At 45.5% G+C, this 16,292-nt stretch overlaps 1 protein-coding gene across 3 annotated transcripts in view; it reads right to left on the bottom strand.

Moving 5' to 3' along the window:
• The window catches only part of LOC140466786 (dynein axonemal heavy chain 3-like), a 601,941-nt gene that overhangs the window by 240,974 nt on the left and 344,675 nt on the right, over nucleotides 1–16,292 (bottom strand). For all 3 annotated transcript variants that reach the window (XM_072562421.1, XM_072562422.1, XM_072562423.1), the window contains 3 exons: nucleotides 14,617–14,787; nucleotides 13,086–13,223; nucleotides 10,467–10,610 (listed from right to left, as the gene is read on the bottom strand). In XM_072562421.1, the coding sequence (XP_072418522.1) occupies nucleotides 10,467–10,610; nucleotides 13,086–13,223; nucleotides 14,617–14,787 (453 nt within the window). The remainder of the gene's footprint in view (nucleotides 1–10,466; nucleotides 10,611–13,085; nucleotides 13,224–14,616; nucleotides 14,788–16,292) is intronic.

Genomic DNA, 16,292 nt, shown 5'->3' with positions numbered 1-16,292 from the left:
CCACTGGTCAGAGGTCTCCATTTTGAGAACTTCCCTTCCACTACTCCTCTCTGTCTCCTGCTGCCCAGCCAGTTCTCTATCCATCTAGGTGAATTGGCCATGCTAGATTGCCCATAGTGTTAGGTGTATTAGTCGGGGTAAATGCAGGGGAATGGATCTGGGTGGGTTGCTCTTTGGTGGGTCGGTGTGGACTTGTTGGGCCGAAGGTCCTGTTTCCACACTGTAGGGAATCTAACCTAATCTGTAGGGAATCTAATCTAGCTAGTACATGCGACCTCACTTTCTCCATCAGCCTACCATGGGGAACCTCATCAAACGCCTTACTGAAGTCCATGTATATGACAGCTACAGCCCTTCCCTCATCAATCAACTTTGTCACTCCCTTAAAGAATTCCATTAGATTTGTAAGACATGACCTTCCCTGGACAAAACCATGTCACCCTAACACTGATAAACCCATTTTCTTCCAAGTGGGAATAAATCCTATTCCTCAGTATCTTCTCCAGCAGATTCCCTAACACTGATGTCAGGCTCACCAGTCTATAATTTCCTGGATTATCCCTGCTACCCTTCTTAAACAAGGGGACAACATTAGCAATTCTCCAGTCCTTTGGGACCTCCCCCATTTTCAAGGATACTGCAAAGATATCTGTTAAAGCCCCAGCTATTTCCTCTCTCCCTCCCCTCAGTAATCTGGGGTAGAAACAAAGTTACTGAATTGGAAATTGTCATTCCTAGTACACTGTACTCCTTGTGTGTTGTAACTCTCAGACAGTTTCGGAGTAACTGAGGGAGTGCTGCACTGTCAGTGGTACTGTCTTCCTGCTGCAACATTGTCAGTTATCCTCCAGGGTGGATGCTAAATCATTCAAAATTGCTATTGGAGAATTCTCTCTACTGTCCTGATCCTTTAACCAATGGCCATGAAAGCAGATGTTCAGAATGGATCATAGAATCTCTAAAGTTTGGAAAAGGCAATTTGGCCCAACAAGTTCACATCACCCCTCCAAAGAGTAACCCACCCAGACCCATTCCCCTACCCTATTATTCTACATTTCCCGTGACTAATGTGCGTAACCTACACATCCCTGAACATTATGGGCAAGTTAGCATAGCCAATTTACCTAATCCACACACCTTTGGACTGTGGGAAGAAACCAGAGAATCCAGAGGAAATTTAGGAAGACAGGGGGCGAATGTGCAAACTCCACACAGAGAATTGACCTGGGTCCCTGGTGTTGTGAGGCAGCAGTGCTAACCACTGAGTCACTATTTGTGGGATCTTGCTATGCACAAATTGGCGGCTGTTTTTCCTACAATAAACCAGTGACCACTATGGGGTGCACTGTAGTTCAGTGGTTACCATTGCTGCCTCACAGTGCCAGGGACCCCCTGTGTTTGGTTCCACCCTCAGGTAATAGTCCGGAAGCCCACCGCAAACCTTAGCCACCTCGAATGCTCACGAGATGTCAGGGCTGAGCAACTTATCTGCTCTCTGCTCCCTCAGCCAGCACAAACCACACTTGATGAGGAACCTGTTCCTAAGCAGTGGCTCCCTGACAAAAGCCACCACTCCCAGAGGGGGAAAGCCAACCATGTCCTGGAGTATGATCAGGTCCAGGTAAAAGACAGACAATTTCTGGAAGGAGACCAAAGGGTAGGGCAATTCCATGAACACGAAATATGCTACGTAATGCAGGTCACATACCTGATGGAAATAATATATCTAGGAGAAAGTGAGGACTGCAGATGCTGGAGATCAGAGCTGAAAATGTGTTGCTGGAAAAACGCAGCAGGTCAGGCAGCATCCAAGGAGCAGGAGAATCGCCGTTTTGGGCATAAGTCCTTCTTCGGGAATGAGGAAAGTGTGCCACGCAGGCTAAGATAAAAGGTAGGGAGGAGGGACTTGGAGGAGGGGCATTGGAAATACGATAGGTGGAAGGAGGTTAAGGTGAGGGTGATGGGCCGGAGTGGGGGTGGGGGCGGAGAGGTCAGGAAGAAGATTGCAGGTTAGGAAGGTGTGCTGAGTTTGAGGGTTGGGACTGAGACAGGGTGGGGGAAGGGGAAGTGAGGAAACTGGAGAAATCTGAGTTCATCCCTTGTGGTTGGAGGGTTCCTAGGAGGAAGATGAGGCACTCTTCCTCCAGCCGTCGTGTTGCTATGGTCCGGCGATGGAGGAGTCCAAGGACCTGCATGTCCTTGGTGGAGTGGGAGGGGGAGTTGAAGTGTTGAGGCACGGGGTGGTTGGGTTGGTTGGTCCGGGTGTCCCAAAGGTGTTCTCTGAAACGTTCCGCAAGTAGGCAGCCTGTCTCCCCAATATAGAGGAGGCCACATCGGGTGCAGCGGATGCAGTAAATGATGTGTGTGGAGGTGCAGGTGGATTTGTGGCGGATATGGAAGGATCCCTTGGGGCCTTGGAGGGAAGTAAGGGCACATCAGGGCACACGACCTTGGAGGAGCCTCCTCCATCCACCTATTGCACTCTCAGCTACCTTCCCCTCGCCCCCCCCTCCCCCCCCCCCCCCCTCCCATTTAACTGTCCACCTCCTTGGCTAACAGCCTGAATCCTAATGAAGGGTTTTTGCCTGAACCGTTGAATCTCCTGCTCTTCGGATTCTGTCTGACCACTGCACTCTCAACTTCAGGACGAACTGAACCCTCCAGAACCCAACAACAGCTCCACACCATGGACCCTTCCCCCATGACATGGTGGCCCACACTCTCAGCCATCTCAGTGATATCCTCCTGGTGCCCTTTCGATCAGTATGTAGGTGTTATTTATCCAGGCTGATGGTGTACACTCTCTGTGCCATGCCTTCGCCCGCTGCCTGGACCATTTTACCCTCTGGCAGTGGACATCCCCGCTGGGGCCCCCTCCAATAAAGGCAGATTCTCCTCTTATATCGGGGATCTGGGGTGGAGATGCTGCATGTGGTGGTCCTGTACAACTGCAGACTCAGTCGCTCATCTGCTGCCAGACTACGTACAGAGTCCTATCGAGACTGGGGTGGGCACCACAGGAGCAGGGGTGTGTCATAAACCCGAACAATGTTATTTTAAATTAGTAAGTTTCATTTTCATGATACAAAGTTGTGTTGACTGTTAATTTGTGTTTTATTTTGATACAGTGCACCAGCATATAATTATTTTTGACGTTCTTTTTAAAAGAACAGAGGAAGCTTCACTAAATCTCACCCAGACAGCGTCTATTACAAGAATTTAAAAAAGTAAATGGAGCTTTACTCTGTAATGAACCCCAGGCTGTATCTGTCCTGCAAGTGTTTGATGGGGACAGTGTCGAGGGACTTTACTTTCATTTTGAAAGAGTCGATGGGAGTTTGGCATGTGTCTCTTGCTTGATGTGGGAGCTTAGGAATGTGTCTGACGTTCCTGACTCTTACCCCTGTAAGAAGGGTGTCCAGCTGCAGCTCTTGTTTGACCACATGATGTCTCTGGAGCTGCGGATGGACTCACTGTGGAGGATCCGTGATGCTGAGGAGGTTGTGGATAGTACGTTCAGTAAATTGGTCACACCGCAGGTTAGACTTGCTGAGGGAGACAGTGAATGGGTGACCAAAAGACGGAAAAAGTGTAGGAAGGCAGTGCAGGTGTCCCCTGCGATCATCTCCCTCCAAAACAGGTATACCATTTTGGATACTGTTCGGGGAGATGGCTCCCCAGGGGAGGGCAGCAGTTGCCAAGATCATGGCACCGTGGCGGGCACTGCTGTTCAGAAGGGTGGGAAAAAGACTGGTAGGGCTATAGTCATAGGGGATTCTATTGTAAGGGAGTAGATAGGCAGTAGTGATCTCAGGATTACTACCAGTGCCATGTGCTCGCCAGTGTAGAAATGAAAAAAAAATAGGCAGGATGAACACGTGGCTTGAGAGATGGTGTAGGAGGGAGGGGTTCAGATTTGTTGGACATTGGGACCGGTTCTGTATTACAAAAGGGACGGTCTATATCTGAACCAGACCGGAACCAATGTCCTTGGGGGAGATTTCACTACTGCTGCTGGGGAGGTTTTAAACTAATGTGGCAGGGGACTGGGAACCAGAAGAGAAAACAAGTAGACAGCGAGGTGGAGACTGCAGACTGTAAGAATTATGAAAATAACTTTAATAAAGGGAAGAATAGGCAGTGAGCAGGTGAGCACAAAAGGTCTGAAATCCATCTACTTCAATGCAAGGAGTATAGTGTGTAAGGCAGATGAACTTGGGGTTTAGATTGGTGCCTGGGAGTATGACATTATTGCCATCACAGAGACTTGGTTGAAGGAAGGGCATGATGATTGGCAACTGAATGTAGACGCTTCAGACAGGATAGGGAGGGAAGCGAAAGAGGGGGTGGAGTTGCATTGTTGGTCAGGGACGATATCAAGGAGGACACTATGGTGGTCTTGGGTAGTGAGGCATTATGGGTGGAGCTGAGAAATAAGAAGGGCGCAGTTACATTGTTGGGGCTGTATTAAAGACCTCCCAACAGTGAGCATGAGGTAGAAGAACAAATAGATAAACAGATTATGAATAGATGTAGAGGCAATAGAGTAGTGGTGATGGGAGATTTTAATGTTCCCAACTTTGACTGGGATACACTTAGCGTCAGAGGTCTGGATGGAGTAGAATTTATACGAAGCATCCAGAAGAGTTTTCTAGAGCAGTATGTCAATAGTCCAATGAGGGAAGGGGCCATATTGGACCTGGTATTGGGGAACATGCCAGGACCAAGTGGTAGGAGTTGCGGTGGGGGATTTCTTTGGGAACAGTGACCACAACCCTGTAAGTTTTATAATACTCATAGATAAAGAAGAGACTGGTCCTAAGGGAAGAGTACTAAACTGGGCCAAGGCCAATTATATCAAAATTAGGCAGGAGCTGGGAAATGTGGATTGGGCACAGCTATTTGAAGGGAAGTCACATTTGAGATATGAGAGGCTTTCAAAGATAAGTTAACAGCAGTGCAGGATAGGCATGTCTCATTGAAGGCAAAGGATAGGAAGGGCAAGATACATGAACTGTGGATGACAGGAGAAATTGTACGACTAGCCAAGAGGAAAAGGGAAGCATACATAAGGTCGAGGCAGCTGAAGACAGAAGGGGCCCTGGAGGAATATCGGAAGAGTAGGACAAGTCTTAAACAAGGTATCAAGCGGGTTAAAATGGTCATGAAATAGCTGTAGTGAGCAGAATTAAGGAAAATCCCAAAGCATTTTATTCTTTTCTAAGAAGTAAGCGGATAACTAGAGAAAGGATTGGTCCACTAAAAGATAATGAAGGAAGGCTGTGTGCCGAACCTGAGAGAATGAGTGAGATTCTGAATGATTATTTTGCATCAGTGTTCACTGAGGAGAGGAACATGATGAATCCAGAGATTAGAGATAGAAGTTTGATTCGTCTAGATCACGTTGGCATAAGTAGGGAAGATGAGTTGGGTACTCTAGAGGTTATTAAGATGGATACATCCTCAGGACCGGATGGGATCTATCCCAGGTTACTGAGGGAGGTGAGAGAGGAAATAGCTGGGGCCCTGACAGACATCTTCGTGGCATCCTTAAATACAGGTGAGGTGCCGGAGGACTGGAAGGTTGCTTATATTGTTCCCCTGTACAAGAAGGGTAGTAGGGATATTCCAGGTAACTACAGACCAGTGAGCCTGACGTCAGTGGTGGGAAAGTTGCTGGAGAGGGTACTGAGAGATAGGATCTATTTATATTTGGAAAAGAATGAGCTTATCAGTGATAGGCAACATGGTTTTGTGCGGGGAAGATCGTGCCTTACCAACTTGATAGACTTCTTCGAGGAAGTGACCAAGTTGTTAGATGAAGGAAGGGCTGTTGATGTCATATACATGGACTTTAGTAAGTCGTTTGATAATGATCCCCACTGTAGACTAATGGAGAAAGTGAAATCACATGGTGTGCAGGGTGTTCTAGTTAGGTGGATAAAGAACTGGTTGAGCAACAGGAAACAGTAGTAGTTGAAGGGAGTTTCTCGAAATGGAGAAAGGTGACCAGTGGTGTTCCACAGGGGTCAGTGTTGGGGCCACTGTTGTTTGTAATATACATGAATAATCTGGAAGAGGGCACTGTTGGTATGATCAGCAAGTTTGCAGATGACACAAAGATTGATGGAGTGGCAGAAAGCATAAGGGACTGTCAGAGAATACAGGAGGATGTAGATAGACTGGAGAGTTAGACAGAAAAGTGGCAGATGGCTTTCAATCCAGATAAATGATGCACTTAGTCAAGACTAATTTCAGAGCCTTGGGAAAAGTTGGTGGGCAGAGAGATCTGGGAGTTCAGGTCCATTTTGTCTTCATCGGGCAGGGTATTGAGTATAAGAGCTGGCAAGTCATGTTAAAATTGTACAAGACATTGGTTCGGCCACATCTAGAATACTGCAGTTCTGGTCGCCACACTACCAAAAGGATATGGATGCTTTGGACAGGGTGCAGAGAAGGTTTACGAGGATGTTGCCTGGTATGGAAGGTGCTAACTATGAAAAGAGGTTGAGTAGGTTAGGTTTGTTTTCACGAGAAAAAAGGAGATTGAGGGGGGACCTGATTGAGGTTTACAAAATCATGAAGGGTATAGACAGGGTGGATAGAGACAAGTTTTTTCCCAGGGTGAAGGATTCAATAACCAGAGGTCATGCTTTCAAGGTGAGAGGTGGAAAGTTTAAGGGGGATACACGCGGCAAGTACTTCACACAGAGGGTGGTGGGCGTTTGGAACGCATTGCCAGCAGAGGTGGTAGAGGCAGGCACGGTAGATTCAGTTAAGATGCATCTGGACAGATGCATGAGTAGGTGGGAAGCAGAGGGAGACAGATCCTTAGGAATTGACTGACAGTTTTAGACAGTAGATTTGGATCGGCTCAGGCTTGGAGGGCCGAAGGGCCTGTTCCTGGGCTGCAAATTTCTTTTGTTCTTTTGTTCTTTGAGTTGTGGAATCCCAATTGTAACACTCTCAATGATTCCATTTAATTCAAATAGTTTGGAGGGTTCAGATGAAATTAAATTAAATACTTACTGAGGAAAGGTATAATTTAACTCCTGAGTAACTATTAAACTAACGCTGTACTTAGCTTACACAGCCCCAACGATACATCTCTAGACACTTACACCCTCCACATGCTGACCCAACAGCCTCTGGAGACCTGACATATCTCCCACTGACACTAGTCTCCACCCTATCCCCTCCCCTCTCAGTGCTGGACCTCACCCTCTCCCTCCTGTTGTCTACAAACTGGACCAGATCTCAGCCCTCACCAACGTGCCTCCTAATCAACCCCCATGTCTGCCATTACTTGACCCTGCTTGAGAGCCCCTCACCCCCCCACCCAAATCCTGACTAGACTCAAACCCACCCACTGTGGCCAGACCCTGAGCAGAATCTCGTCTCGAAAATGTGGAGCTCCCCCTTTTCATAACAGAGAAATGCTGGAGTCATAACCTGCAGGGAGGCTACATCTCAGAAAATCAGATCCAGTTATTATTCCACTCTGTACTTCAGGCAGAATGTTCACAGAATCAAACATAGTGATAGAGTGGCCAGTCAGTATATCGTTTTGCAGGTTCAGGTCAGTGATGTCAGTCAGTGTACCGGTTGGCAGGTTAAGGTCAGTGATAGTCATATCGGTCATAGAGTCATAGAGATGTACAGCACGGAAATAGACCCTTCGGTCCAACCAGATATTCCAACCCAATCTAGTCCCACCTGCCAGCACCTGGCCCATATCCTACAAGCCCTTCCTATTCATATACCCATCCAGATGCCTCTTAAATGTTGCAATTGTACCAGCCTTCACCACTTCCTCTGGCAGCTCATTCCATACACGTACCACCCTCTGCATGAAAAAGTTGCCCCTTACGTCTCTTTTATATCTTTCCCCTCTCGCCCAAAACCTATGTCCTCTAGTTCTGTACTCCCCCACTCCAGGGAAAAGACCTTGTCTATTTATCCTATCCATGTCCCTCATGATTTTGTAAACCTCTATAAGGTCACCCCTCAGCCTCTGATGCTCCAGGGAAAACAGCCCCAGCCTATTCAACCTCTCCCTATAGCTCAAATCCGCCAACCCTGGCAACATCCTTGTAAATCTTTTCTAAACCATTTCACGTTTCACAACATCCTTTCAATAGGAAGGAGACCAGAATTGCATGCAATATTCCAACAGTGGCCTAACCAATATCTTGTACAGTCGCAACATGACCTCCCAACTCCTGTACTCAATACTCTGACCAATAAAGGAAAGCATACCAAACGTTTTCTTCACTATCCTATCTACCTGCGACTCCACTTTCAAGGAGCTATGAACCTGCACTCCAAGGTCTCTTTGTTCAGCAACATTCCCTAGGACTTTACCATTCAGTGTATATGTTCTGCTAAGATTTGCTTTTCCAAAATGCAGCACTTCACATTTATCTAAATTACAATCCATCTGCCATTTCTCAGCCCATTGACCCATCTGTTCAAGATCCTGTTGTAATCCGAGGTAACCTTCTTTGCTGTCTACTACACCTCCAACTGTGTCTTGACTCTCATTATCTCATTTCTGAAGGCTTCCCATTTTCCAGCCGTCCCTTTACCTGTGAACATCTACCCTCAATCAGCTTTTCAAAGTTCTTGCCTAATATCATCAAAATTGGCCTTTCTCCAATTTAGAACTTCAACTTTTAGATCTGGTCTATCTTTTTCCATTACTATTTTAAAACTAATAGAATTATGGTCGCTGGCCCCAAAGTGCTCCCCCACTGACACCTCAGTCACCTGCCCTGCCTTATTTCCCAAGAGTAGGTCAGGTTTGCACCTTCTCTAGTACATACATCCACTTATTGAATTAGAAAATTTTCTTGTATACACTTAACAAATTCCTCTCCATCTAAACCTTTAACACTATGGCAGTCCCAGTCTATGTTTGGCAAGCTAAAATCCCTGACCATAACCACTCTATTATTCTTACAGATAACTGAGATCACCTTACAAATTTGTTTCTCAATTTCCCTCTGACTATTAGGGGGTCTATAATACAATCCCAATAACGTGATCATCCCTTTCTTATTTCTCAATTCCTCCCAAATAACATCTCTGGATGTATTTCTGGGAATATCCTCCTTCAGCACAGCTGTAATGCTATCTCTTGTCAAAAATGCCACTCCCCCTCCTCTCTTGCCTCCCTTTCTATCCTTCCTGTAGCATTTGTATTCTGGAACATTAAGCTGCCAGTCTTGCCCATCCCTGACCCATGTTTCTGTAATTGCTATGATATCCCAGTCCCATGTTCCTAACCATGCCCTGAGTTCATCTGCCTTCCCTGTTAGGCCCCTTGCATTGAAATAAATGCAGTTCAATTTATCAGTCCTACTTTGTTCTCTGGTTTGTCCCTGTCTGCTCGGATTATTTGACTGTACCAGTCTCAGATTGATCTCTTTCCTCACTATCTCCCTGGGTCCCACCCCCCCACCTTACTAGTTTAAATCCTCCTGAGCAGTTCTAGCAGATCTCCCTGCCAGTATATTAGTCCCCTTCCAATTTAGGTGCAATCCGTCCTTCTTGTACAGGTCTCTTCTATCCAAGAAGAGATTCCAATGATCCAAAGATGTGAATCCTTCTCCCATACACCAGCTCCTCAGCCATGCATTCATCTGCTCTATCCTCCTATTCCTAGCCTCACTAGTTCGTCGCACCAGGAGTATTCCAGATATTACTAATCTCGAGGATCTCCTTTTTAAATTCCTGCCTAACTCTCTATATTCTCCCTTCAGAATCTCATCCTTTTCCCTTCCTATGTCATTGGTTCTAATGTGGACAATGACCTCCTGTTGGTCCCTCTCCCCCTTGAGAACATTCTACACCCTCTCTGAGACATCCTCGATCTCGGCATTAGGGAGGCAACACACCATTCTGATTTTTCGCTGCCGGCCACAAACGTCTGTCTGTACCTTGGAGTAGAGAGTTCCCTTACACAATCAATCTCTTGGAACCCGACATGCCCCTCGTTGCATTAGAACCAGTCTCAACACCAGAAATTTGGCTGTTCTTGTTACATTCCCCTTAGAATCCATCACCCCATACATTTTCCAAAACAGAATGCTTGTTTGAAATGGATATAGCCACAGAAAGCTCCTGCACTACCTGCCTACCTCTCATACCTTTCTTGGAGTTAACCCATCTATGTGACTGTATCTGCAACTTTCCCCCCTTCCTATAACTGCCATCCATCAGACCCCCTTGCTCTTGTAGATTCCTCATTGTCAGTGTACCTTTGGTAAGTTAAGTCAGTGATATCAGTCAGTGTACCGTTTGGTAGGTTAAGGTCAGTGACGTCAGTCAGTGTACATTTGGCAGGTTAACATCAATGATACCAGTCTGTGATGCTGGTCAGTGTATCTTTGGCAGGTTAAGGTCAGAGGTGTTGGTCATTGATGTCGGTCAGTGGTGTCAGTCAGTGATGTCGGTCAATGTACCTTTGGCAGGTTGACATCAGTGATGGAGCGAAGTGTGAGAACCTCTTCTTTTTCCTCGGGGTACTTGACTTTCAAGTTTCCAGCTGCAGTTAAGACGGATTTTACTGCTCGCATCCCGTAATCATAGTGATGTTGAGAGGAAAGCTGCAAGTTAGAAACTCTGATTAGTAAACAATAGATCAATGTCCCACTCAAATAGTGCTTTTGATAACTTTTATTTTGTTATTTCACTCAGTCACCAGACACAATCAACATGGGATATAAGAATGATAAGCTCCTTAGGTAATAATCTACCTTTGTAAAATTTGTTACTTTCATTCTGGCTTTCAGCTAATTAGAAATGACATTCCCAGGATTTCAGCTTTATGTTTATTGTCTAAACTCTTCATATATATCTGTTGCTCATTTCCCATGATATGCTCTTTCATCTTCACTCTCACTCTAACTTGGAATCTCTTTATCCAGCATCTTCTCACTCTCACTCTATCTCTGCCACTGTCTCTGTTCTCCACTCTCACTCTATCCCTGCAACTGTTCCTATCTCTCTCTCTCACTCTATCCCTGCCACTGTCCCTGTTCCCCACTCTCACTCTATCCCTGCAACTGTTCCTATCTCTCTCTCACTCTATCCCTCTCTCTCTCACTCTATCCCTGCCATTGTCCCTATCCCTCTCTCACTATATCCCTGCCTCTGTCCCTCTCTCTCTTTTTGTTTCTCTCTACCTGCCTCACTTCCTGTCAACCATTTTAACAACAACTTATGTTTATAGAGCACGCAAAGAAATATGTTAAGATGCTTCACAGCAGGATGATTAAACAAAGCACAGGCTGAGCCACACTAGGAGATACTAGCTTAAGGAACAAAATGCTCACAGAGTTCAACTGTAGAACATAGAACATTACAGCGCAGTACAGGCCCTTCGGCCCTCTATGTTGTGCCGACCTGTCATACCAATCTGAAGCCCTTCAAACCTACACAATTCCATTTTCATCCATATGTTTATCCAACATAGGGGCCTTAAAGGAAGAGGATGATGTAGGGAGGCCAAGAGGGTGAGGAGAGCATTTCTGAGCCTAGACCTAGGCCACCTATGGTGCAGGGATCATAAATGAGGATGTACAAGAGGCTAGGCTTGGAGGGAGGCAGTGACCCTGAGGGACTGTGGAGTGGAGAAGTTGGAAATGAGGAGGGAGGCTAGCAGAGAGTTGAACACTGGGATGGGAATTGTAAAATCAGGCTTTTGCTTGAGTGGAACCTAGTGAGAATAGGGAAATGGGATTGATATGTTAAGACATAAGTGGCAGTGTTTTGGTAGAACATGGGAGACCAGCCAGGAGTGTGTTGAAATAGTCAAGTCTAGAGTTAATAAAACAAGGGATTTCTTCTGGTGCAGTGATAGTGTCCGAACCTCTGAATCAGGAGGCCTGCGTTCCTACAGTGCCACCTGTTCTAGAGCTGTGTCTGAACAGGTTGAGTGAAATATCTGGATGAGGGTTTCAAGTGCATTGGCAGGGCTGATATTGAGTCAGTGGCCTTAGTGGTGACACAATGTGAAGCTGTCAGCTCATTGGATGATCACCAAGGGTTTAATGTCAGACGGCTGGTAGGGAGTGAGATGGAATTGGTGGCTAAGGAACAGGGTGTGGGATGGACTGAGAACTATGTCTCATGGACCCTCTATGTGCAGTAGAGGCAGTGAGGATCTAACCTGTCAACCAGAGACCTGCGCTTCCTCTTCCAGAAAAGTTAAAAATCCCACAACACCAGGTTATCGTCCAACAGGTTTATTTGAAAGTACTAGCTTTCAAACTCTGTCAGCTGGTGCTTCCAAATAAACTTGTTGGACTATTACCTAGTGTTGAGTGATTTTTAACTTTGTGCACCCCGGTCCAACACTGGCACCTCCACATCATGTCTTCCAGGAAAGGTACTGTCATGGTAATCAGGCAGCTGCAAGGCCACCACTGAGACACCCCTGGGAATCAAGACCCCAGAGCAGCAGTCCTCCTGAGTGAGAGCTGTCAGCCAATCAGAAGCCAGAATCTCTTGTGCTCATTGGCGTCATAGGATCATGGAGGACCCAGGACAGTTGGGGTTGGGATGTTGGGGAGTGTGGTGGGTTGGGTTTATAGTGAGAGAGGGGCACTTGAGTGGGGATTAAGGAGCATGAGGGTGAGTATTAGAATGCTGAATGTTTATTATTTAGATAGGGGTCACAGTTAGATAAAACTGAGGTGATCCTTTTATAGAGGCGTCTTCAACAGTTCACCGTGGCTGCTTCTGACGTGTGTGTGTGTCTATTTGTGTGTGGGGGGTCTGATCCTCGTAGTGCACCTTCCTCCAAACCCCACCCATTCAACATCACACCACTCAGGGCAGTGCCAAGTTGTGAAAGTACCCAGATTGAGCTATTGAGAGCAAACATCAGCCTGAGGAAACACAAATGCCTCACAGTGTTGGTTCAAGCCTCAGTAATCCAAATAAAGCCAATCCCACTGCCTGGGATCCCTGTCTCAGTGATAGCAGCTTTAATAGGGATCATTGTAACAGGAAATAGAGATGTTTAACAGAGAAACCATCAGTGATTGTCTTGTATTTCAATGCTCAGTAATACTTACTTGCTCCGAGCAGAGTCGGTACATTGCTACAACTTTCGCAGCGAGGATCCGAGCACTGACAAACCCCATGGAGTAGAGAGAGAGTTCAGCAATGAGTGCATAATCTGGGACCATCATAGCCACAGGACGAAACAGAACCTGCAGCAAGAACATTGCAGTCAGAGATATCACACTCAACACACACAGTACACTCCTGTCACCAACATTGGGCTGGACATATTCCAGAGATGCCAATGAAGATGGTGACAGTTCCCTGGAGTGATGTTGCAGAAATCTGGTGGTGCCGAGCAAGCACACGAGGGTAGTTAATATGAAACAAAGAACTGGAGATGCTGGAAATATGAGACGAGCAAAAACAGAAAGAGCTCAGCAGGTCTGCCAGCACCTGTGGAGAAAGAATAGTGTTAACGTTTTGAGGCCAATGATTCTGGATTCTAACAAAGGCCCTAACCAGACCTGCTGAGCTTCTCCAGCACCTTCTATTTTTGTTTGTTTCAGGTGAATGTGTCGGGGAATTATTTTGGGGAAATCAAAGAGGAGACAGCATCTTAAAGCTGGAGCTACACCCCCAGCCTCTCACAATGCACCCCCTCCTAATGGTCTGCTGGTTTCAGATGCTCAGTCTCACACTGAGCCAGCCAACACATATAGCTTTTAGGCAGAAACACTCCCATTAAATTAACCCTGTACAGGAATTGAACTAAGCTGGAGTCAATGAGGAACCTACGTTTACCTATATCCAGGGACCTGTGTTAGAACCCAGCTCCTGGTGAATTAGACTGTATCGGTTGAGTGGGAGAGTGAGGGATCCTATCTCACAGAAGCTGAATAGAAAACCTCTGGAACTGCTCGTGGGGCCTTTTGTCTCTGGGGAATAATGGGGCTGCTTGTGATTGGTAAGGTATATCTTTGTTGTATTGACTATAGAAAATGAAATTTGCCTTTATCCTTGAATCCTCATTTCCTCGTTCATTCATATTTAATTTGTGACTGTTCAGATTCGTGTTAAAGTAAAAGTTACAAAAGGCAAAATCTTGTTGGTAGTGCTTTCACTTGACATTTATCTATTAAAATGTGATTATTTTGATTAATTACAGCTCCGTGGGGAGTGTAACACTTTGCCTTGTCATGATGTGCCTTTGCTGTGTCGAGTTGTGTTGTAGCCCATGTGCCTTACCCTGGGAATGGTGCCATGCTTCATCCTGCTGGTAATTGCCTTGCTCTGCCATCAGGCTCCCCTGCCTTAGATAGTTCCCTATGATTTTACCAGTTGAACCGCAGTGGCTGCTTCAAGACCGTTACATCAATTTAGTTACTTCAACTATTGTTTAGTGCACACTGTTTCACGCTGTGTTTCAATTATTAATTAGACAGGTTCATACTCTTCTCAAAAAGTACTATATGGTTATGAAACTCTCTCTATTACAAGATCACAGGACATGCTGTCAGTATGTGCTGCTCATTAGTTGTAGTTTTCTGAATAATGGTGATCTCCTGAAGTCTAATCTGCCTTTGGGGTTGCTACTTTTACCTTCAGATTGTCAGGTAACTCAGCCCTGCCAGCGTAGCCTGGGTTCATGGTTATAAACACAGTGCAGGATGGGTCCAGCGAGATTTCTGTTCCTTCAAAGACAAAGGTCTTGACTTGTTCTGAAACCGCTCGCTGAATGGTTTGGATCTGCTGGGCAACAACAGACAGAACCTGAGAAGCAAACAAGAGAAGCTGTGTCAAGAGAACAGGGCTGCAAACTGATTTGTCACCTCCACCACATGCTCACTCACTGGGCGGTAAAAACAAAGGAGGAATGAAAGCCATGTTTCAGTTCGATCTGTCCAGCATCTGTTATCCACAGACCGGAAAAGCTGCAATTCCCCTTCTGACATTATCTTAATAAAGATCAATGGGATTGTCGTCTTTTGATTAAAAACCAGCATCAAGCAAAAGGCTTATCCCTCTGGGAATGAGCTGTAAGCAGCTGAGGGAGAAATGAAAGCTTATTCTTATCTGATCTTTCCTTTTTTATATGTTCAGCATGCCATCATTATCAGTTTGAGTTTTTTTTATAACATAGAACTTATCCTTGAAAAGAGGGGACAACTTCCTTTGGAAAACCTCAGAGTTTTAAAGATTATTTTGTAGTTGTCTCATGTGGATTTCTGTGTCTGTTTGAGACAAAAATATATCACAGTTTAGATGCATTGGATTAAAATGTTAAATTTTTGTCATGTTTATAATGAATTAAATAAATTCAACATGACTTGTCTAGTTTTCAATTCTATCTCTTTATATATTAGCTATGCATTTTTTTATGGCCTCAGGCATGCAATTTTTGACTTGATTTGTGATCTCATTATCCTTCTTACTAGCCAAGACCCAGGATAGAGGCATATAACAGCCCGGGCGGTAGAAACCTAGAGCTCAAGACTCTCAAAGGATTACATTGTGTCCCTGGCTCTGCTACTAACCTGATAGGGATATACCATCATCAACACCAGGATGAATACGAATCTTGGGGATTAGTTTTATTTTTGGAGGTTTCAGTGGTGACTTTGACCTTTCCCGTTTGGTTTTTGGAGTTCCCTGTCAGTTGTTATTTTTTTCTGGTTTGGTCTTTGGTGCCATTGCTGTGGAAGCTTTGAGTGATGGCTACAATCAACATCTGGTCCAACCTGGCTATCGCCTACTTGCAAAATGGCTCAATATCAGAATTTTCCAACAAGCACCAAAACAGAGCTTGGCTGGTGGTGAGAAGGGCACTCATCTGTCAGATTCTTCCGACAAAACTGGAGTCTCACTCCATCCAGATGCTCTCCTCCAGGAGTTCCAGGATTTTGACCCAGTGATGTTCATGGAATAATGATCTATTTCCAAGTCAGGATAGTTAGTGACTTGGAGGGGAGCTTGCAGGGGATGAAGATTTCATGTATCTTCTGACTTCATCCTTCTAGATGGAAGTGATCATGGGTTTGGTCTTAGGACCCTTGGTGAAATTTTGCAGAGTATCTTGTAGATAGTACACACTGCTGCTACTGAACATTGATAGTGGAGAGAATGGCTATTTGTGGAGGTGGTGCCAATGAAGCGGGGTGCTTTGTCTTGGATAGCATCAAGTTTCTGGTTGGATCTGCACTCATCCAGGCAAGTGTGACTTGTAGGTGATGGATAGGTTTTGGGAGTCACGAGGTGAGTTACTCACCACAGGATTC

The sequence above is a fragment of the Chiloscyllium punctatum genome, chromosome 44, assembly GCF_047496795.1.
Source record: "Chiloscyllium punctatum isolate Juve2018m chromosome 44, sChiPun1.3, whole genome shotgun sequence".
Taxonomy (NCBI): Eukaryota; Metazoa; Chordata; class Chondrichthyes; order Orectolobiformes; family Hemiscylliidae; genus Chiloscyllium; species Chiloscyllium punctatum.
Note: the sequence above shows the minus strand (reverse complement) of the source record. Positions and strands in the feature narration are given on the sequence as shown.